This window comes from Populus euphratica, unplaced genomic scaffold (genome assembly GCF_000495115.2).
Source record: "Populus euphratica unplaced genomic scaffold, PopEup_1.0 scaffold1045.1, whole genome shotgun sequence".
In the NCBI taxonomy this organism is placed as follows: domain Eukaryota; kingdom Viridiplantae; phylum Streptophyta; class Magnoliopsida; order Malpighiales; family Salicaceae; genus Populus; species Populus euphratica.
In genome coordinates this window covers 18,608-41,855 of record NW_011500893.1, presented here as the reverse complement: position 1 = coordinate 41,855, position 23,248 = coordinate 18,608, and the positions used below count along the sequence as shown (strand labels likewise).

The following is a 23,248-nucleotide window of genomic DNA, read 5'->3' as shown; positions in this document are numbered from 1 at the left end:
ACAATTTTAATTACATTTACAAACACACAAATTATATTTTTAAATAAAAAAACTTTAAAAAATAATTACATATTCAGAAACTCTGTAACCAATAAACAAACGTGGCCGTTCACAAATTGTCCTGGTAAAATAATAGGTGTCTCCTGCTTACGGGTTGTGGCTAAACAATGATCAGATACAAGAGCAGATGGACGGTGTGGATGGCTCATCAAGAGCCTGAGCTTGCCTTATTGCCATCCCAAGGTGAATTTCTTGGCCTAAGCGCTGCGACGCATCATGAACAGGGCACTCACTAATTACGCCATAATGGTCCTTCTTACGGGGAAAAGCTGACTGATTCCCTTTGCCTCAAAATCATGCGAACACCCATATGCAATGGAATAAAGTTCTTTACTTTAATAATTCGTAACTATCAAAACTCAAGATTTCACCCCTCTTGTTCTCAAAATTACCAAACGGTCACCTGTAACTTTTCATCTTCGACATGTGTCCAGGACATAACGGAGCTCTAGCAAGTAGTAACCGTTACTAATATGAAATCTGGGAGTAACAATTCAGTTCGTGTGCTAACCTACTTGATTACTAGCCGCTAAAGCTAGGGCAACATCTGCTTTAGGTTTTGTAAACTTTTTCAACCAAACTTTAGACTGAAATTTACAAGTCCAACAGGTTTTTTAGTGGCAGCATGGTCTTTAAAATCTGATTTTCAAATGAGTTTTTATAATATCACGTGGATAGTATTAAATTATTAAAAAAAAAGTTGATAAATAACGCCTGTGTACCTTTGGGGAGCCATCCAGGGTTTGAATTTCGAATAAGCATACTCATTTGCTGCAATTAGGCTTGTTTTAAATCTATAAAAATAAAAAACAAATAAAAAGCTTAAAGCTAATGCTAACTTATCAGACAGAGATGACGATCCCATTGTCCCACTTGAAAGGAGAATTGGTGGATTCTGAGCTCATAAAACATGGAGCAATTGGCTTTCATCAAGGTTTATATATATATATATATAGGAAGCCGTATCATATGAAACTATATGCATCATGCATGTTGATGCATGGAATAAGGTTATTTGATATATAAATACTAGTTAATTAAATATTTATGTTAATATTTCCTTTCTCTTGGTCTAAAAAGTATATCAGTCATTGACTCATCAAATTCCTGAATCAAATTCTTGAAGATTTGAGCTTAGTTGATTAAACTCAAATATATTAAATTTGATAACTTATCAAATCCATGTTCAATTAAGTTACATCTCATTATAGGTCTGGGCTCTTCCAAAACAAAGAAATATTAAGTAAAGAATATTAACTTATAACATATTACTAATAGAAAATTCTTGCTATAACTCCATTTAGGTATATTAAATATATATTGATGGTGAGAGAATGGGGCAAGAATTTATAAGATTGAATTGAAGTTTCAGCTCTCATAAAAATCCTTCTTTAATTTTTAATGGGTCACCAGTCAAGTTCATGATGAATTTCATTTTAAATTTAAATTGAAATTTTATATTAGATTTGAGCTTTTCATGATTGCATATTGCAATGAGATATTTGGATTTGATTATTTTATACTTTTCTAAAATAAGTTTTCTATCAAAATAGTGAATCCTTTGATATTTAAATCAATAAATTAGATAAGAGAAATAATATACAACCAAGAAAATCAAAGCTTAAAAAGGTATATGTTCATATGTTTGAAAATTATGTGATTGTATTTGATGTTATATTATGAACTATCTAGTTACTTTGTGACTCGAGATATTTATACATCTCATCACATAAAATCACATTATGAGCGAGAAGTTACAAATGGCTATATAAAGTAATGATGAGAATAATTATGTAAATACCATATGAAAGGGTTAGTGAATATAAATGATTGACAAGAAAAGTTATCGTTGTATTAATAAGATTGCGCCATATATATATATCGTTGTTGATGAAAAAATTAGACACCATATTGATTCTTTAAATATTGTAGTACTTTATTGTGGTGTATATATCAACACTGACTCTCTAAAAATTAGCTTAGGATTTAAGTAGAGGCTCACAGCTTAATACACACACTCACATAGATACACATCTTATATTATTTAATTTTTAATAAAATAAATATTTATTATTGAAAATTTGTTAAAAAAATTGTTCAGGCATTTAGGTTTAGTGGCTCAATAAGCCTAAGCCTTTTAAAATTGGGCTCAAAAGGGCCAATTGTTACTCCAATGAACAATATAAAGGCTCAACTTGCCCGATTCTATTTCCTCTATGGTTTTGAGCCTGTCCAGTCCTGAAATGCAATGGATCTTGCTTTGCTTGTACAAAAACTCCTTTTAAGACAAAATCACGGAATCTGCCCATGTTCTTACAAAATATGATGTGGCATCTCATTGTATACAATTTTTTCTAAATTATAAAATATGAATCTTATGATCACATTATATTTACAATATATTTTAAATTCCATATTAACTATTTAGATTTTTCATTTAGCATTTGCCATAAAAATACTCTTAGGGGTTTGGAGAAAGCTTTTGGGTTTTCCCCTTAGAAATCCACGTGTTAGAAAGCCCAGTATTAATATTAGCCTTAGGTGGTTTATAGATGAGAAAAGGTTAGGGGCCCAATAAAGGCCCAAATGCAGAATTGAGTCGAGAGCGCCAACAAGTCATTTCGAAACTTAAGACGCTCCTCTCCCCCCCTGTCTGTGCTGGCTTTGGCAGGATTGGAAGAGCGAGTGTGGTTGGTTCCACTCTCTGTTTGACACACGAACACCCGCACTCCAAAGTTCTCATGGACATCACACAAACACTAATTCCACAAATTAAAATCTTCATTTTGCTCTTTTACTTCCGAAATCACCCCTCTCCTTGACGGAAATGCTGTTCAGATCCGGTCATGAACAGGGAGGCTAACCTTCCGGTCCCATCTGCACCTCCGCAAAGAAATCTCTTTCGTCCCGTCACCAACGCCGCAGACACGACGTCTTCCTCCTCCTCATCCTCCTCCCCGCCGGACTTTCTCCGGCATGTCCAAGCCGCCTTCAAGCGCCACCGCCCCCTTGGTACCACCGCAACTCTCCATCGATAACTTTTTTTGTGCTTTGTGTCTCTCTAGACTTTTCTTTTACTAAGAAATTCTGAAAGCTACTGCTCAACTTTGGCACATTTGTTTATTTGTTGTCATTTACTAAAAAGCTAAATGAAGGCTTAATCCAGGAATCCTGATTACCATGTCTGTTGGTGATTCTGTTATTAAAATGGAATTAACTTCTTCAATATGGATTCTTTTTTATTTGTTTTGAAAACTGTGAACTTAATGCTTTAAAAAATGAAATAACTGTTGAAGCTCTAAATGATTGATATGCTCGTTTTAGGAATAATGCAGACGAGTAATAGCACAAAGCCTAGACGTACGTTAATTCCAAAACGTGAAGCGTCAAGAACTGTAGCTTCAAATGTGGGTCCAACCACAGGCACGAAGAGCTCTCAAGATGTTGTTCCATTGAGTAACTCAAATTTGCCAAAAAAGAATCCAGTTACTGTTATCAGGGAAAGTCATGAAGATGCGTCAATCACACCTCCTTCGTTTCCTGGAACAATCACGAATACGTTTGATGAGAGTTTCAATCCCTTTGATGCACAGAGAGAGCAGCCAAAATCTGCTATCGATACTAAAGAGAATAATCCGATGCCCTTGACATGCATAGAATCTCAACTCGTTGAGGGTAAGAGAAAAGTCCAGTTTTCGACAGTGAACAACACCATTTCCCAGGGTAAGATGCTGTTCCTTGCTGTTTTGAGTTGTGGTTTGAAAGTTGGTTTTGCTGGATTAGTTGTTTGTCTGTCATCTAATTCGTGATGCTGTGACAGAAGTTTCTAAATTTTTTGCTCTAGAAATATATGCTCTGTTATCTTCTAACATGCAGGGGCCGATAATGGAATGGCCACTGGATTGGAGAACTTAACTTCTCATATGGGTTCACTTGCATTGACAGAAATGGAATGGGATGTGAGCAATCAAGTAGAGGTGTCAAATGTGATCAATGACGAAACAAAGCAGCAGAACATGGAATCAGATCTCACTTTGAGGTCTGATGGAGCTGTACCATCACTGGCAAAGAGAACAATGGTTATTCAGAATCAGTTGCATCAATTGAGGAACTTTTTAAGCCAACCAGCCACTCAATCTTCTGTTGTTGGACCATCTTGTGCTACCACAACATCTGTTCATTCTACTTCAGCACCCATGCTTAACTCGATGACATATTGCTCTCGTGAGAGTGGTTCTCAAGCTGCAGTCGAACCTTTGAGGGATTCTAATGCAAATTCTCATAAGTTTACTCCAGGGTGATAGACCTTTCATTTATGTGATAGACCTGCATTGAATTTGGAGCAGCTGTCACATCCTTCATTGAAGGACACAAGTGACATGCTAATTGACCTGAGAGCCGCTGCAACCGGGCCCTCTACCTCTGCTATCCATTCCCAATTTAAGGACCTGCCTAAGGAGCAACAGGGAGGTGTGCCTGAAGTAAGTAACATTGCAAACAATCCTTCACTTGTTGTTGAGAGGTCCACTAAGGATATTGAACCAGCAGATGATGGTGCTGATGTACAATCTCAGCCTCCAGTGTCCAAAAACCCATCTTCAGATGTGAAGTTGGAGCCTCCTAAACATGAAAAACACGAAAAAGTTTCAAGTAGTAAAGGTGCATCAGTGCCTCGAAAAAGGAATCTTGACCCTGATTTGTTCTTTAAAGTTAATGGGAAGCTCTATCAAAGGCTTGGTAAGATAGGAAGTGGAGGAAGCAGTGAGGTTCACAAAGTCATTTCATCAGACTGCACAATCTACGCACTTAAGAAAATCAAGCTCAAGGGTCGTGATTATGGAACTGCATATGGTTTTTGTCAGGAAATTCTTTATCTAAACAAATTAAAGGGGAAGAACAACATTATACAGTTAATAGATTATGAGGTATTCACTTACAGCCTTAAAAGAATCATGCACTAATCTCCATGATTGGGCAGTATTTTTGCAATTCTTATTATCAAGTTCTCTCTGTTTGTCCAATTTACACGAACTCGATACTTTGTGGTTGCAACATAGGTGCTTTGAGATATCATTACAGAAGATGATAAATCTTGTCTCGGAATAATATATCTTCTATACTTGAGCTTGGTGTTCCTTTTTCTTCTCATCAGAATCCATATTTCCAAGGCATGGCATCTATTCTTGCTTTATTTTTGTCTAGTCGATCCCTAATAGTCTCTTTTGGATTTAGGTGACAGATAAAACTTTGCTCCACGAAGTCATGAGTGGCTCTGTAAATAATAAAGATGGAATAGTCAAAGATGATGGGTGTATATACATGGTCCTTGAATACGGGGAAATTGATTTGGCTCACATGCTGTCCCAGAAATGGAAGGAGATGGATAGCTCCAACCAGACGATAGATGAGAATTGGCTTAGATTTTATTGGCAGGTCTTTGGGCTACACCTTATTTTGCTTCATAGTTGCAGTTTGGTTATAGCAACATTCTATAGCTTTTTCTCATAGTAAGCTTGATAGCTATAGCTACTAATCTACATATTAGTGTCTATTGCTAGAAGGAAGTCATTGTAGACAGGGGGGGACAATGTTTCTTTGTTTCAATGAAGGATTGTAATGGTGCCTCTGCTCTCATTCTTGAGACTTGGTCTGCATCATGGCGTGGGTACTGGATAGGTTTCTAATGTTGGCATGATGTTGATTAGTGGCATTGTTTGGATTTCCATCTTTCTCTCATATTTTGCATCGAAGGGTATTGGCATGGATGAAGAAACACATTTGTTTTATATCACTGATGTAACATTGTTTTCACAGTATACTATCAAGTAGCAAATTTACATCGTCTTCAAAACACGCATTACTTGTTGGTCTTGTTCATAGTTAATTAAACGGCAACGGGGATTGACATTGTTTTGTTCAAATATTTTGCAGCAAATACTTCAAGCTGTCAATACCATACATGAGGAACGTATCGTGCACTCTGACCTGAAACCTGCTAATTTTCTTCTTGTCAAAGGTTCTCTAAAGTTGATTGATTTTGGGATCGCCAAAGCCATAATGAGTGACACTACTAACATTCAAAGGGATTCACAGGTAGATTTTACTTATCCCTCACATTTAGTTGTCCAAACTAGAACCTGTTTCTTCGCTTAAAATTAGTTTTTATTTGTTTACTTAGTAGTTTAGAATTGTTTTTTAATGATTAATAATGTCATAAAAAATAAGTTGAAAAATATTTTCTAGTGTTTGACTATACCATGAAAAATAAGATAAAAAATATTTTTAATTTTTTTCAAGTTTATTAAAAGAATAACGGTTAAATTTAATAAATAAAAAAATTAAAAGAAAAAAATTCATAAATTATTTTTAAAAAATAAATAACATTTAAAATAATAAAAACTAAATTTGACAGAAAAAATAAATAAAAAGATGATGAAATTAAAAAAAATATTTTATAAATTATTTTAAATAAAATAAATAACAATTAAAAAAATAAAGATTAAATTTGATAGATAAAAAATTTCAATTAAGAAAAGGATAAGAGAAAAAAATAATAATAAAAAAATGAGGATCAAAGTTATAAAAATCAAATTCTAAATGATAAAATTGAAAAAAAAATATTCAAAACAAAATATATAAAAATTAAAAACTAAATTTGATATGATCATTAAATAGCAAGATATTTTTTAATTTTTTTGCTATTTTTGCAAATGTTTGCCATCCAAAATAAAAGAAAAAAAATATTTTTTTAAAAATCAAATTATATTTTTTTTAATTAAAAGATATTTTTTATTCACTAAATTTTTTTAATGGTAAACAAACAAAAAAAAAATAGAAAGTGATTTTATTAGAATGCTTATTTCACCTTGTTGCCCATCCATGTCTGACCACTTGTTGCCACTTCAGAATCTCTTTTGTTCTGAATATTTTTGGATAAAGAGAAACCTGTGAAAAATACGATTGCCTGCCAGTGGAAGGCTTTCTGCGTTCAGTCAATCTACGCAGGGTGAATCGGTACCCAAGGAACCCCTAAAAGGGCTGCTGTCCGAATGGTATACAAAAGCGACGAAGTTGCTTTGACTACAGAAAGGAGGGGATTGCTTATATGTCAATTTAGCTTATTTCAAAGGCTTTTTAGTTGGTACTATTTTGCTTAGTGGTTCATAATCTGTTTCTGCAGGTAGGTACCCTAAGCTACATGTCTCCAGAGGCATTCATGTGCAATGAGAGTGATACTAATGGAAAAACCATAAAGTGTGGTCGGCCATCAGATATTTGGTCCCTCGGCTGTATCCTCTACCAAATGGTGTATGGAAGAACCCCTTTTTCTGCGTACAAAACATTTTGGGCCAAGTTCAAAGTTATAACGGATTCAAACCATGAGATAACTTATGAGCCAGTTTCCAATCCATGGCTTCTTGATCTTATGAAACGATGCTTGGCTTGGGAGAGGAACGAGAGATGGAGGATCCCTCAATTACTCCAACATCCTTTTCTTGTGCCACCAGTACCGACTCAACAATCTGCATCTCAGAATCAAGGTTGTGAACTGCTTCAACTTGTTGCAGAAACTTGTGGCAGTGACCAAGAAGCTTCTATGCTGTGCCATGAGCTCCAACAATTACTTAACCCAGGCACCCTCATATCCGAGTCATTAACATCACGAGACCAACAATGCAAGTTGCTCTCCCAGATGTCTAAGCTTTGTTTTCAGCTCCGGGAATGTTTAGCAAAGTCAGAGAGATTTTAGGAATAGTTCCAGGTGTATAAATCCATGTTTGAGGTAGGCAGTCAACTCCGGGAAGCTCTTCTCTTCGGGGAATATGAGAAATCAAGGCCGTCCTACCCTTTATAAGGTGTAATCATCCCTGTTGTTTTATTTTGACTTCGAACAGTTGTATTGAACTCCAATTCTTTACTTGTATGTATCTCCTTTACGGGCCCGATGAATACACGCAGTGTGACATTGGATGTAATCTTTCACATATACTTTGAGCAGCATGCATGACTTGATTCTCGGCTTAACTGGAATAGTCGTTTCTCGTGGATCTTCTAAGACATTTTGCAACACATTGGCTAGGTCAACAACGAGCAAGTAACGATAATATATAAACTTTAAGTGGTTAGCCGGCTGTTCCCTTGTCACACAATTTTTGCATCCTACAATTGATTGATTGTGGAAGGCCCTGGAAAAAAACGAGAGCCAGTTGTGAGCTCCATGATTACCATGTAGCCAGAGGTGAAATACGAACTATGGAATGTTAACTGAATGCTTCCGTGAAGTCCCCTAATAAAGGCGTACCCGAAAATCTTGGTATCCCTAGCATTATTCTTGGTCAATAACAACATGGTTCTAGATGTTCAATGTTCGAAGGGAAACAGGGATGATAAAAATTACAGTTTATGAAAAAAGAGGGTAAGAACACCCTGAAGCTTGGAGCATAGACTCCCAGTTTTGAGCTTGTGAACCGGGCAGGGAACTTCAAAAACGAATGGCAGAATCTAGGCGTAGCGTGACTGATCGGCAGAATCTTTTTCTTTTCTTTTTTTTTTTCCTGAAAGGATTATAGCGGTAGGATCCAGTTCGCAGACTGGAATAAACCGACATTTCTTTTCATCCATTCAAGGCATGTAGTACATCAGCTATTTATTTATGATCCCCACTGAAAAAACAATAATAAAAAGAGAGAGGATAAAGGAGGAGACACAATGAGATGCCTCGTGTAAGAGAATCGCAAGCTTTAAACGACAAATAACAACTTTCATTTTCATATTTGTATAGGCGACAGTGAGGCATCTGTGTCAAAATTCATCTCTGCCAATCACAGCAGCATATAAAGATGCAAAATCCATAACCACAGCCCCAACTCTCAAAATTGGACAACTTTCCCGTGGTAATATTTCCCACGTGCCCATTTCTTTCCTTTATAACACAATGATATAAGACTTGATCCATGAAAAGATTGCTGGAATTTTCGAAGCATGTCTTCTCTGCATCATGCTAATTACCTTCCAGCATTCCTTGCCTACGGAGACATGATATAGTTCTGATCAGTCTGAACTGCCTCTACCCATCATTTTACAAAGTCTAAGCTGTAGCATGCTCTCTTCTACATGAATAGTGAGAATGCTTGTGTCTACCGAACAACCCCCACAGATAATACTTTCCCCGATATCCTGCAAAAAGATCATTCAAGCATTCATTCAGTTCAATGAGAAGAGAGACAGACAAATATAACACGTAATGGCAGCAAAGCTTACTCCAGTTCTGCAAAGGTAATTGAAGAGATGTAAAGACCAATAATTCTACATGCTCAAGAACGGCTTTCAAGGCAAGGTCTTGTTCAATTATATTATCTACTAACTCATCAAAGGCTCGTTCATCTCTGCAGCAATTGAAGAGAGGGAAAAATGTTTCAAGAAATTAAAACAGGATATAACTCATCTAAGGTCTTGTTCAATTATATTGTCAGAAATGGAACCTCTCTTTTTCCGGGAAGAAATAAAGGCCAATATCTTCAGCTGTTACATCTGAAGTACCAAACTTTTTCGGAAACACTTCATGCCTAGGAAGCATTTCTATAGAAACACATCCTGGCAACAAACTAGCTGTCTCGCGAACTTTTGGGGATGCTTGGTTAGATGTATAGGCCACCAGTCCATTCATAACATCAAAATTTCCATCTTTGATGGTAAAATTTCCCCTGCCAAATTTGCAAAGAGAATATGTTAAATGCTCTGTACAAGTTAAAGAATACACCTACCCCACCACAAAAAAAAAAAAAAGGAAAACACCCAAAGGAAGGAAAGGAACATGACAAAATAAAAAGAGAACCCGATTTTCTTACCTCCATATGGGATCAAGAATTGGCTGTGCATTGGTGTTGAAATCCCGATCTAAAATTTTTGGCAGGTCAGCAGTGCTATTTTGAGAGGCCTCTTTTTCAATACAATTTACAGCTTCATTTGAGCCACCCCCAACATCCAGAATCAATCTATTCTGATCACTTAAGTTCTGATCCTGTGCACAACTCTCACTGCCAGACAGTGTATTCATCTTCTCCTCAAAAGGTTGCTGTACATTAACATGGGAATCACGGTCTGAAATTTTGGGCAGATCACTCTTGCCATTTTGAAATGAATCTCTTTCAACAGTTAATACCTCTTCATTCGAGCCACCCCTATCTTCTACAATCATTATACCATGTTCTCTCGTTTTTTGATGCTCATCAGAGCTCTCACCCCGGGCCAGTGTTCTCCTTTTGTCCTTATGAAGGTGAGAACAGTCCGATTCTTGATCATTTGAGTTAGTCAAGCAAACCCTTTTAGCTGCCTCTGCCTCTGCCTCAGCAGATTGCAAAGAGGGACCCCTTTTTAGTCTCTCTACCTTTCTCAGAGCTTTCAAGAATGCATCTGATGCCTTCCATTTCTGTTTTCTTACAATTTTAACTGCTTGATCACTCGTTAATAATTGGGTATAACTAGAACTGTCCACGGTATTATTATGTCCGCCATCATTCCCAGATAAACAAAACCAACACGTCCAAACCACATCCTCATCAAAATCCTTGGGAACAACATCTAAGCAGTAGCTGAATAATATAAAAAGGGAAGCACAGAAGTTACTAAAAATACACAGATGATTTCGTGTAGAGTCACAACATAAGTAATAAGCAGCAGCAGTGATGATATTCAATTTATGCCAATTCTTTCCTTCTATTTTGGTTGCTTCATTTCTGGGTCTCAAATTGGCATCAAGTTTAGACAGTAAGACATTTAGAGCTAACAAAAATCAATCTAATCATACAATCAAATAAAGGCAGACAGGAGGAAACTTACGTGTGTTCAGCAACAACTTTACACTTTACACAGTAATTTAGAGCCTCCGGATAGCCACGATCACCGCACTTTTGACAAACTGTATTCTGCAGCAAGTCAACAAACATATCAAACAACTGAGCCGCAACATTGCCTTTACACAACAACAAAAAAAATGCTGAGATAATCATTGCTTAACGTTGCACTCGTTTAAGGCAGGCAGGTCGGCGAGACTATCTTGCCCTAAAATGTCCATAGAGCAGGTCTCTTAAGGTTAGCTTGCCCTAAAATGACTCCAGGAAGCCAGAATCCCGCATCGTATTAAGGTGAAGTACTTGTGTGTCATGATACGACATGGGCATGGTATCTCGTACGATCTAAAAAAGAGAAAACTCAGTTTGATAATTATTGCGGTGGGAAGGCTTGCAATCCATTTAGTTATAATACAGAGATGGTGGTTTTGTAAAATCTAGAAACACAAGGGAAGCCAGATCCAGTCCAAAGAGAAAGAACGAGTAGGATTGGCTATATGTAATCAAATCCATATGAAAAAAAATAATAATAATAATAATCATTGAAAGAGCGGGATTAGGATGTAACCAAAAGGTAAAGCAAGGAAAGACGAGAAGAATGATGACTCAAAAAGGTAAAACTAAGAAAATTACCATCGAATGTTTCTCCACAGGAACCACTTGCATTTGCCTTGTTGCTTAAGAGATTGAAAGAGAGGATTTGGGTTGTCAGCCCATCTGATCCGAGTCTTATCAAGTGATGCTCATCCATTCTCTTGGAAATCCTAAGATCACAAGGGAAAAAAAAAACAAAAAACCACAATAAAATCCATTCTCTTTTCGCCACTCTCTCCAACATGTTTATTTTTGTATTTAAAAAAATTTAATTTTTATTTTTTTACTTTAAAATAACTTTTTAAAATTAATTTAAAATATCAAAAATAAATTTTAAAAAAATATTATTTTAATATTTTTTCAAATAAAAAAACTTAAAAAATAATTACTTAGCTCTTAAACAATCCATTGCTCTTAAGTCACCCAGCCGCTGAGATAAAGAGCGTATTTCACGCGCTCGGCAGGGGGCGCTGACGTCCCAGACAATGAAGCGATTGGCGCATGGAAAAGTAAAATCACAATGATGCCTCCATGGAATATGAAAATGACTAGTCAATTCGGATGATCTTGCAACTTTAAATTAATAGATGATCAGACGTCAACTCATCTTCCTTTGATTGGATTCTAGTTCTAGTATGGATTTTCGAACATTAAATTTGAGTTCGGATTTCATTAGAAATTCAAGTGGTTGTTAAGTAATGCAGGCATGCATTCAAAGATTTTAGCATTCACGCAGTAATTTAAAGCTCTAATAACCTGTTTAATATTATGATAAATATTATTTTTAAAATTATTTTTTACATCAAAATCTCCAGTGAGTCAAAACATTAGATGAGGGCTGGCCAGCAAAGAAGAGAGTTAAATCAAATTGAGTGCAGCAACGCAAGTTGTTGGCAGAGAAATGGACAAATGGCTCTCAGATGCAAAGTTGATGTAAGAGATTACGTATAAAGCAGAGCTGTGCGATCAAGGTAAATCCGCTTCTCAAAATATGACTGAACAGAGCACACAGAATCATTAAGAACAAGCTCATCGAGCAAAGATAGCAGCACGCTACTCATCTTTCGATGAAAGATTGTAAGAAGCCTCAGCATGTGCTTCGTCCAACTTCATCACGAGTTCTTTCATGAAGGGACTGTTTGTCCCATGAGTAATTCGAAGTATATCCACAGCCCTAGTCAGTGACTTGATAGCATCTTCTGTGTAACCAAGCAACCTGTAACACAAATAACAGTAGTTCAGTGCATCTGAGCCAGTGACAACAACAGCAACTACTAGTCTAAACTCCACAAGTGTGGTGCCATTGAAGATATTTCTCAAAAAAGTATGAGTATTCTTTGACGTGATTCTCTCTTGTTTGTACATGGGCATGGGGTGCAGCAGTTAAATTATGCACAACAAGATTTCTTCACTATATCTTGATTACGCCAAACACAGTCCATTCAGTTCTTGGTTTCTAGCATACAAAAAGCGAAGAGATTCCATGAATCATTGCATAGTACAGGATCAGAAGTCAGACAGCAAGAAAATTTCAAAAAGAAATGAGAAGCATGTGCCAATCTTAATCGGCCCCATTTCTTATGCCAAATTACAATATCTGTCGCCTACAGTATTGAATTGTTAAACTGGTAATTGATTTTGGTCATCCATTACTAAAAGGGTTAAGCTAAAGAAGATTGCGATACACAATCTGCCGGACGAAGACAGTGTGCCGGTCACTGTAACTGTAAGTTCTACGTGCCCAAAAACGACTTTGAACCTCAAAGCCATATTTCTGACAAGATAGGATTGTCAAAGCATGTAAAAAATGAATCAAGAAAAGGGAGGGGGGGAAGGGGTTCGAATTATAATAATAGAATCTAAGAGGTATAAGGGAAAAAACTAACCACTCGATTTTGCCACAGGTATAATACTGCAACCCAAGCAAAGGATGAAGCTCTGGATACACTCCTGCAATAGGACAGGGAACAAAGTTTAGGATGTCAGCAGTAATCCAACTTCAGCTCTGCAACTCGAAAATGGAAAAAGATGGGTTACATGGACAGAAGGACCCTGTGTAAAAGAAATAAACCTGATATCAAAGCACTACAATATGATTGTAAGAAACTAGTCAACCAACAATGAGTACCTCAGAGTATCCAGGTCCAAGCACAGAATATAAGAGCTATGTTTCTGAATTAAGCTTAATTTTTTTGCTAGCTTTCAAGGCTGGCGTAGATAGTTTTACAAAATATTGAAGCTTGAGTTTCCAAGGCTTAAAGGAACAAGCCTTCATGTTACCTTATTAGACAAAAGTATCCCATTTCCATTTTTAAAAGCCAGAGAATAATTAAAATAAGCTTTAATATATTTGCTATCCAGAACTCCAATTGACGAATGGCATACTTTGATATCCAGTAATGGTCAATCTGCAATATGCCAGAGCTTCTCTCCAATCTCCTAGCTCCATCAAAATCTGAAAAGCCAAATAACACATTTCAGCACAAGCATTTATTTAACATTTACACAAATTGCTTCAAACACAGAACTCAATGTTGGTAAGAGAACAATCATTAAAAAGAAAACACACCTAAGGAAATACCTTCAGAAGTTCTTCTTGAGTTCGCATCAAACTAATTGAAAAAGGATGGCACAGCTCCATTTGAAGTTTCTCAATCATCTTATATATAGAAATCACTTCCTTGTGATCTAAAGTTAGTTAAATATCAAACTCTTGTTTAATTTTGTCAAATGTAAATGGAAGTATCGTTTCAACAAAGAAAAAAAAAAAACAAAACATAGCAATGGAAAGGTGAGAAGTAAATCCATAATGTAAAGGTGAGAAGCAAATCCATGTAACCAAATGGAAAATAAAGAATTACATGAAAAGGATACTTCCAGGGGAAGTAGACTTAAGTTTCTTGTCTGAAATTGCTGTTATTTCACATACAATCCTTTTTACCTCTTCCTTGCTCCTAAGAAGGCCACAAGTTTGGCATGCAAATCCTTTGTCTTCTGCCATACCCAAAAAGAAAAGAATTAAAAAACGGTGAAGCTCGTATGATTGACATGACAACAATATAATCATATACCAGAATCACGTAGCAAAAAACCATTGCATCTATCATCTTTGCATCTGTAGCCTTCCAGAATCGCATTTTCTTGGATATCATCATGCTGACCCTTCAACAGTATGCAAAAATTATTAGCTGGCAACAAATGTTTGTGTATGTGTGTTCATGCATATGGTGGAGCCTCTTATTTTCAGATTATCACAAGTCCGCTTTAAAAACAGATTTCATTACAGAAATCACTTAGATTTATCAAAGAGGAGTAAAAAATCAGAAGAATTTGATATGCCATTTCCTCATAATATTTTTTCCATGCAAAATATTTTATGAGGGAAAGATGAAGACAAGCCTAGCATACTTTACACATGCACGTGTCTGCTGCATTCTTATAAATTTAGGCCAGGAGGGTACCACTTTGATGCAGCGGGTACATGTGCAAGTGAAAAAGTACTGTTCTTTGAGAGCCTTTTGCCGAGTCATAGTGCTTCCAGCAGTGTCTATGTAAGCTATCGACACCTTAAAAGAAAAACATAACAAATAACATTAGAATCACATCAATAAAGTATTTAAGAATTTAGAGACAATTTGCATTCTAATGCCAATTTACACCATAGCTAAATGTTCCAAGCAACATGTTTTCCAGAAAACAGCAGAAGCAGATAAAAGGAGGGTTTAAAGATACAATAAAGTTCATTGAAGCTTCAAAGAAGCTAATCCTAACCAGCAGGTAACAACTCCTAGCATCCTGTGTCAAGGAATCATCATTTTTATTTTTTTCCATATAGACATCATAATAGGCATGGCTCAACCAACCTGACAAAAGTTGTCACTGCCACTGCTTCAGATATTGGTAAAAGAAAATGTGAAGTCGCTTTCTGGAAGTCTATATGGTTTCAAACCTCAAATGGTTTATGTGCCTTGTGAGCAGTCCAATACAAATCCAGAGGAACTAACAAACATGCAAATAAGATGCAGGTTTATCTTATTCATAATTTTATCAAAGGTGATGAACAGACTATAATGATGTAGTGTTTGCTCAAGAGAGGAAAAGAAGTGAAATTTAGATCCTCAAAAAAAACCTTCCAGCAATTCCCAACAAAATTGCATGGATTCATTTCCCTCGTTCCTATAACTAGATATTTGTGTGTCCTTTGCAGACCAAATTATTCCTATTTGTGCAAGAAAGAACTATGAATTCCTATATTTTTAATACCTTCATAATCAGAAGTATTTTTCCTCTCAAACATGCTTTCCCTCCTAACCACACAATTTCAGTCTTGATATGTCCTCTAACATGACTAATAAATTGCTGCTGCCTGTTGTCTAAGGTCTTACAACGTCTTCAGCATGGTTCTGTATTCAGAATTAAGTCCCAATCCAAATCTTGAATCCCAAATTTTGCATCGGATGTATTTTCAATATCCACCCATATTCATCTCTGCGTTACTGACAATAACAGTCCCTTTGAAGCAACTGGTCACTAGCAAATGCTTAGAGTTTTTTAACATATAAACTGGTGCAGAACAGGAATTTTTTTTTTATATATAAATAAAACAGGATTAAAATCCCTGAGACTACACTGTGATGAACAATTAAAACAACTATATATTAGAATAACCCATTCACAGCTCTAGCATTTTCTAAGCCTTGGGTTTCCCAATAAATTTTTACATGATCATCAAACAAGTAGGCCTGGGCAAACCCAACTAATCAGTTACCTCTTACAGTTCTTCAACTAATGTACAAAGTACAATGATTAATAGAAAGCACAACTTACCTCTGCTCCTTCTGGTATATGCTCTACAGCTCGAACAACAGATGACTTTCCCTCAAATATCAACACGGCATTGGGCAAGCAGCTGCAAGCACCAGAATGAATTGGCAAACCAACAACTAGGAAAGATGACAAGTTCACAGTATTTCACTAATAATTACCTGTGGTTGATAATGGATACAATAGGATAGAGTCCTGTGCCTACAGGTCTGAGTTCACAGTCACAAATGGTATGGGCATTGCATGCCAGCTGCATTTCATTGTGGAGGATCAGATGCCAAAACTAAGTATCAGAAAAGGATTCAAATGGAGGTTTGTCTCAGTGCATTACATAGAATCACTTTCCATTTCAACTGCAATCCGCATGAAAATAAAACATAGGATCACTTTTTTTATGGATCCTGTGCACTTCTACATAAGATTTTGTTGAGCATTATGAATTAAAAGCTTAACTTAAAACAACCCTTAAATTCTTAAATAATGCATGAAATACATGCAAAAGTTCCCAAAACAACGTTGCACTGTCCCTGCTGTTTCGCACAAGGGAAGCGTATGATAGGGAATATGAAACTGCAGACGAAACACATTTAAGAAAGCTTGCAACTACTCCTAGCATATAAATCAGCTGAACAGTGGGAGTGCTTGCTGAAACAGCTTTAGGTGATAGTGGTTACCAACTACAAGTTACTAATGTGCAGCATAAAATAAGTTGGGGACCTTGGAGAAGTTCTCGGCAATCTCTTTTAAGTTGATCTCAGGCCATTGAAGAATCAAGTGGACCAGGTTGGCCATCTGTGCATATAGCACCAGCTGCTTCTCATCAAGTTCCTTCAAGTCTTCACCAAATATAAGGTTAAACAAAACAAGCATTTTAAGCAACCACAACATTGAGGAAATGAACTACACAAGATGAGTGGATACGCGACACCAATGACTCCACGAAATTGTAACTGTCTGTAACACCAGTAGGGATGAACTGGCAGTCAAAACAATTAAATTTGTAAGTGCACAGGCCAAAGACAAGAGCCCAGTGAGCAGGTATGTGATGAACAATAAACCAGAAATTGATAAAGTAATTACCATCTCGTTTTGCAATTTTCTACGAAGGTAAAGTCTAACCATCAAACGAATAGAAGGCGTAACAGCCTTTCGCTTCTCCTTCTCAAGCCGAGAGAGAGCACCGCATTCAAGTCGATGCAACTTCCACTCTGATTTCTGAAAATTACACACAAACACCGTTGTTCAATACACAGTTTTCTCATTTTAAAGGAAGAAAAAAAGAAATTGTGTGCTGAGATTTTTGAAACACCTGGCATGTGCTTCCACAGTACCACACAACTTGACAAGCCGAGCATTTCTTGAGGTTCTCTGATGCAAAACATCCATCACATCTCGAGACAGTAGAGGAGTTGTTTGGTACACAGACATAGGGCTCTTGCCTTAAAATCACTTCTCCTGCGAATACAAATGGCCAATTTAATTTACAGATGAAAAGATATTGAGCGTTGAATTGGCTTCGCTTCAAGAAACTAAAGCAATTTCCTATCAGATAGCTATTGAGTTCTTGGGCTTGTCAAGTGCATGATAAATAAATGAGGAAGAGAGACCTGGATGGAAATTCTTGGTGGTGAGCAGACATCGTCCTTTCTCCGGAAGATTAGACACAGCTAATCCACCATCTCTAACAACATTTTGCAATTCCTCCATGGATAGATAGATAGATTACTCAGGCTGGACTAGCCTCGCCTCTCCTCTCCCCTCCCCTCCACTCGCATCTAGTAGAGTACAACTCTAGGGCAGACTGAAGAGTCTAGACGGTTCCCCATATTTTGAATTTAACTTGACCTTGCCTTCCTCCAATTTTTGCATTCCAGAAAGTTGGGTTAAGATATTGTTTTGAAACTCAACTCTATAATTAACCGGTATTATGATCGGGGCAAGTCAGGTAGTTAATATGAGTCAATTCAAAAAAAATAAATTAATACAATATTTATAGAAAATACCACAAAAAAAAAACTAATACAATATTTATAGAAAATGCCTACAAAGTTACAATTACAATTCAATATTTATATAAATTAAATTTAAATTTTAAACCAAAAATACAAATTTAATTTAATATACAAAATATAAATCAAATATAAATTCTAAAATATTTAAAACAAAATATCCAAAAACATAAATTTTAAATTAAAAACACATCCATTTTTTTTTAATGAATATATTAAGTTAAACCAACAACATCAATTTAATTTAATATCCAAAACACAAATCAAATATAAAATTTTAAAATATTTAAAATAAAACATCAGAAAATATAAATTATAAATCAACAACACATTCACTTTAATTAAATGAACATATTAAGTTCTTCGGTGTCCATAAAAGCAAAATTAAATCAAATATTGATGGAATTGAGTCAATCTCATCAACACCTAATAAAACATCAACATGCTCTTGTAAAACTTCATCGTCACAGTCATCTTCAATCTCGTTAATATTTATAAAATCTACATTTAAAACACAATTAACAAATAAATATTATGTGTTAAACAATATTTTGTTTTAAATAATATTTTTTACTAAATGATCATTCATTAATTACCATCATTTAAAGTATTTTATATGGTCATCGTTGATAGAGTTTAGTGAAAATTCTTTGCTTCTTCAGTTGTCAAAATTGACGAGTCATCTTCTATTACTTAATTTTTGATGTCACAAATTGTCTCAAAATTAATTGGATCATAATTTCATCATTTCCAATAATTTCTATATATTAAAAGTGAAGGTAAACATAATATAAGTATTAATAATGTTACTAAATAAGATAAAATAATATTTAAGAAATTAGAAAATAGAAAATACTTTTGTTTCAATTTTAGATTGCAATGGACGCAAACAAGGTCATTAAGCCTTTGGTGCTCTAATTTATTTCTCTTCTGAAAATGCAAGGCAAATGCAGATAATCAGGCTCTGGTTTTATTTTAAAAAAGATTTTTTTAAAAAATAATTTTTTTATATTTCCATGTTGTTTTAATATATTAATATTAAAAATAATTTTTTAAATTAAAAAAATATTATTTTAATATATTTCCAAATAAAAAACACTTTAAAAAAATCACTATCATATTTATAAATACCTACTTCATCTATATATATATGTATATATATATATATATATATATATAAAATAAAGAATATATCAAATAATATCTTTAAATAAAAAATATATACCTGGAGGCATAAGGGTACAATTATTTATCACGGACGCTAAATTAAATTCATGTTCTGCATTTCTAAATAACTTCATCTTACTAGTGATCTTACTTTGCAATGGTAATTTTTCATGTGTATACTTCTCAAGAACATCTAAAAATCCAGAAATTATGCTGATATGTTTATCCATTATATTTACATCATATTGAAATCGAGGATTCAACTAAAATGTCATTGCATAAAAATTTTTATATAGTTATCCATTCCACCGATTATTGATAATGTCTATGAAAGATTGTATTCTAGCCTTTCTCTTTTGAAATCTCCTCAACATCTCTTCTTTCATGTAATGAATAACATCATACAAGTATTCCATTAAAGGTCTATCATTATCATCAACCATTCGTAGAACTCGAATTAAAGATTCACTCATTCACACAATTATTGCACATTCTTCTCAAAACAGAGAGTTTAACACACTTTCAACAAACTTTTTTTCTTTGTTATCTTTAGCATAAACAGGTGAGACCCATTCCCTAGATGTCACAATAGCTCTCAACTCATCTTTATGAGCTAAAATGCTTTGCAATGCAATGAAATTAGTAGCAAAACGAGTAGGAACTAAACAAAGTAATTCTTTCTCTCCAGTGAACTTCCTCATCAAATACAATAGATAACAATAATTATAAATGTACTATATAATACCAGAAACATGCTCAACAATAGAACAAACTGACTGCAATTTACCAATGTCCTTGAGTATAGGTTGATGCAATTAGGAACTCAAAAAGACCAAAATATTGAAGGAAATTCTTCCATCAATAATTTGCTAGCAACAACATAATTTACAACATTATCAGTCACCACATGCATAATGTTTTGTATCCCAACATACAAAACAATCTCTCCAAATAACTGATGCAAAAATTTAGCAGTCTTTGAGATATCTGATACATCCAGAGTTTTTAAAAACATTATTCCTTTAGGAGAATATACTAAAAAGTTAATTAAAGTCCTTCTCTTATGATCTTTCCATCCATTAGCCATTAATGTGCAACCAGTCTTCTTCTAAATCTCTCGATAACAGGCAAGTTTGGTACTTTATAACCAAAACTTATGGCTATTACGACATTTATGACATGTTAACAATACACAGAGTTAACAACATTAAATGACGCACATTCATCAACCATCCACTTTGCTAAAGTAAGATCACATCGTTCAGCTGCTTCCCTTTTTTGCCAACAATTCTTAAAAGACTTTGAGCACCAGGAGTTATTCTTGACATGAAATATGCCCATAATGTTGCAAATTTCTTTCGTTTTTCATAACTTATAGTCGATTGTTTTATAATGCTGGTGCTTTGAATCTTTTTCTTTTTTGCAACCTTCGGTGGTAACATATATTTTTTAGTATTGACATCATCACCATCCTCATCATCGTCATCGTCATCGTCATCTTTTAATTACCTAATCATCATCTCTAAGATTGCGAATGTCATATAATCGGGGGAGTTTCAAAGGAAAATGGTAGATGTTGTCTTAACTTTTGATGGATTACAGCGAAGAAACAAGATAAATATTTTTTTTTTTTACATTTCCTTTAAGATTCAAAAGCATTTTATGTCAAACATCAGGAAGACATTTGCGATATTATTCAACTTTTCCTTTAGCTTCAGCTAAATGTTGCTTAAATCAATTAATGTCACCACCCGCAAATACTTTAGCATAATATAAACATATTAATTTAGTTTTTTTATATCCAACACTAAGTTCAAAAGCTTCTCTAAAATGACCTTATGTCTCTGTTCTTTCTCAGTCACCACTTGACATGAAAATTAAAGGTTGAGATGATTGGACCGTTGAAGGATCATTATTTGGAGTACTACCATCACGATAAGACATTTTAAGGACCTATATTAAACTAAATCAAACATAATTTATCATAGTATATTCACCTAATTAACAATAAAACAAGCATATAGTTTAGTTAAAATATTGGTTAGCAACAGCCCTTGCTGGGAATTTCTGAACAAGCATTTTCTCCTCATACATGTATGATAAGTTCCTATGTATCTATATAATCATACTAATTATAATCATAGATGATCAGATTCTCTTAATCTATTATTAATAGGAATAGAAACAGGGTAAGAAACAGAGCCCAAATTCAAGCAAAACACGGGCAAGGAATATAAAAGGATTTATATATAAACAAGGCAAGTAACTTGCAAAGGATTGACTTATGAAAACAAGCAGTTAACAACTTATCTTACTTCCTTGAAGAGAAACGAAACCAATGAATTAAATGACAATGAATTAATAACCAGAAAAGCTAGAAACTAGAAAAGCCAAAAAGCCACAATGGAGAAAAATGATAAAGAAGAAAAGGACATATAGTTTACCAACAAAATGAGGTTCTCCAAAGGTATAGTTACTGGTTTGCTTAATCAATCAATAAAGAACAGAAATATGAGAGAGAAGAAAACTGAAGCGAAACAAATAATTGTTTTCTATGAGGCTGAAAAGGAGAATATTTCTGCGCAAGTGCTTTCATAAACAAAAAACTAAAGAGAAACAAGTAACAACAGCATCATGAATTGTGAAGAGAGCCAAAACAAGAAAAGAAACAAACACCCTGCAAAAACAAATTTAGAGTTTGCTAAGGGTCTTTTCTTATTATTATAACCAAAAGAGAGACAGGGACTTACCTAATATAGCTTGTGTGTGGCTTAAATTTTTCTTCGATTGATAAGGCTATGAATTTTATTATCAATTAATCAAATAATTTGCGTTCCAATGTAATATAAAAAATAATCGAGTCTTAGCTAGGTTTGTCGAGCCAATTCTCTAGCTAGTTTTTTCATAAACTCAGCCCAATTTTAGCCCCGAGTTGACCCCCCGGGCCTAATTTTAAAACTATGGGTTAAAGTCATGCTCTCTTACTGTGAACGACGTGTCTCTTATATTGCGCATATACGGCGTCGCGACGGAAACATCCACCTATAAATTTTATATCTAATGCAACAAATATGAAGAGACAATGAATTCTTGTCTTTTATTAGTGAAAAAATTAAAATGGGAGTCGTCACCTAATATTTTGGTCACTAAAAACCTTAATTGGTCTCACAGATCGGGTACGGGGACAAATTGTGTAAAGAGAAGGTATTAACACCTCAAATACGTCCTATATAGAGTAAGCTACACTGTTTTATTATCTAATAAAATCTAGGGTCTTGTCATATTTTCTAGTTGTTGGTCCATCTATGATTTAAGAAAAGTCCTCCTCGATAAGGTGATCCTTATCTTATCGGGTAATTCTAACATCAATAAAAGAATTTAATATCCTAAATATGACTTATGTATAAGGTTGTAAACCTAGATATTAAAAGAGAAAATAATTTTTTTGAAAATTTTAAAATATTGGCCTAGTTCTCGTGACTTTAATAAACTGGTTATTAAAGCCAAAATACATGTTAATACATATTTTTAAAATTTTCTTTGTTATATAAAAATACAATATAATTTTTTTTTAGAGACTTGACTGTATACATGAGAATAAAACATTTTTTATTTAATGTTTTGATGAAAATTAGGTATTTTAATACTGAATTTATATCTTTACAATATAAAAATACAAACCAATACTAACCAAAATTTAGTAGAAAATTATACAAGAAAATCATAATTTTTTGTGAAATTTGA

The 23,248-nt window shown here is 34.6% G+C and overlaps 2 protein-coding genes and 1 pseudogene across 8 annotated transcripts; 1 reads left to right on the top strand and 2 right to left on the bottom strand.

Moving 5' to 3' along the window:
- Nucleotides 1-2,705: 2,705 nt before the first annotated feature.
- LOC105116746 (probable serine/threonine-protein kinase mps1) lies at nt 2,706-8,103 on the top strand (annotated as a pseudogene).
- Nucleotides 8,104-8,796: 693 nt separating this feature from the next.
- Nucleotides 8,797-11,722, bottom strand: LOC105116745 (uncharacterized). Of its 3 annotated transcripts, XM_011014203.1 has the most exons (7): nt 11,544-11,720; nt 11,078-11,255; nt 10,900-10,985; nt 9,909-10,652; nt 9,543-9,764; nt 9,322-9,446; nt 8,797-9,237 (listed from the first exon to the last, which is right to left on the bottom strand). In XM_011014203.1, the coding sequence occupies exons 2-7, from the start codon at nt 11,132-11,134 to the stop codon at nt 9,149-9,151; spliced, it is 1,323 nt and encodes a 440-aa protein (XP_011012505.1). In that variant the 5' UTR covers nt 11,135-11,255; nt 11,544-11,720; the 3' UTR covers nt 8,797-9,148. The 3 variants fall into 3 exon arrangements, with proteins under 3 accessions (XP_011012505.1, XP_011012507.1, XP_011012506.1); XM_011014205.1 differs by lacking the exon at nt 11,078-11,255 and having other exon boundaries at nt 10,900-11,032; nt 11,544-11,722; XM_011014204.1 differs by lacking the exon at nt 11,078-11,255.
- A 489-nt stretch (nt 11,723-12,211) lies between these two features.
- Nucleotides 12,212-18,222, bottom strand: LOC105116744 (histone-lysine N-methyltransferase ASHR1-like). 5 transcript variants are annotated; one of them, XM_011014198.1, is made up of 14 exons: nt 17,936-18,222; nt 17,638-17,783; nt 17,409-17,543; nt 17,250-17,304; nt 17,046-17,164; nt 16,490-16,578; nt 16,332-16,413; nt 14,966-15,070; nt 14,576-14,666; nt 14,379-14,498; nt 14,086-14,192; nt 13,890-13,959; nt 13,391-13,454; nt 12,212-12,720 (listed from the first exon to the last, which is right to left on the bottom strand). In XM_011014198.1, the coding sequence occupies exons 1-14, from the start codon at nt 18,033-18,035 to the stop codon at nt 12,558-12,560; spliced, it is 1,446 nt and encodes a 481-aa protein (XP_011012500.1). In that variant the 5' UTR covers nt 18,036-18,222; the 3' UTR covers nt 12,212-12,557. The 5 variants fall into 5 exon arrangements, 4 of the variants coding, with proteins under 4 accessions (XP_011012500.1, XP_011012501.1, XP_011012502.1 ...); XM_011014199.1 differs by having other exon boundaries at nt 14,379-14,495; XM_011014200.1 differs by having other exon boundaries at nt 14,576-14,660.
- Between the last annotated feature and the right edge of the window lie 5,026 nt (nt 18,223-23,248).

What these genes read in the sequence shown, in the direction of transcription:
- LOC105116744 (XM_011014198.1), bottom strand. Translation starts at nt 18,035, where the DNA reads ATGGAGGAATTGCAAAATGTTGTTAGAGATGGTGGATTAGCTGTGTCT. An exon ending in GTATCCATTATCAACCACAG is followed by an intron (nt 16,414 to 16,489) that starts GTAATTATTAGT and finishes TGGTGCTTGCAG; the next exon opens with CTGCTTGCCCAATGCCGTGT. An exon ending in ATATACCAGAAGGAGCAGAG is followed by an intron (nt 15,071 to 16,331) that starts GTAAGTTGTGCT and finishes TTTTCTTTTAAG; the next exon opens with GTGTCGATAGCTTACATAGA.
- LOC105116745 (XM_011014205.1), bottom strand. Translation starts at nt 11,661, where the DNA reads ATGGATGAGCATCACTTGATAAGACTCGGATCAGATGGGCTGACAACC. An exon ending in ATTCTTGATCCCATATGGAG is followed by an intron (nt 9,765 to 9,908) that starts GTAAGAAAATCG and finishes CAAATTTGGCAG; the next exon opens with GGGAAATTTTACCATCAAAG. An exon ending in TTCTTCCCGGAAAAAGAGAG is followed by an intron (nt 9,447 to 9,542) that starts GTTCCATTTCTG and finishes CAATTGCTGCAG; the next exon opens with AGATGAACGAGCCTTTGATG.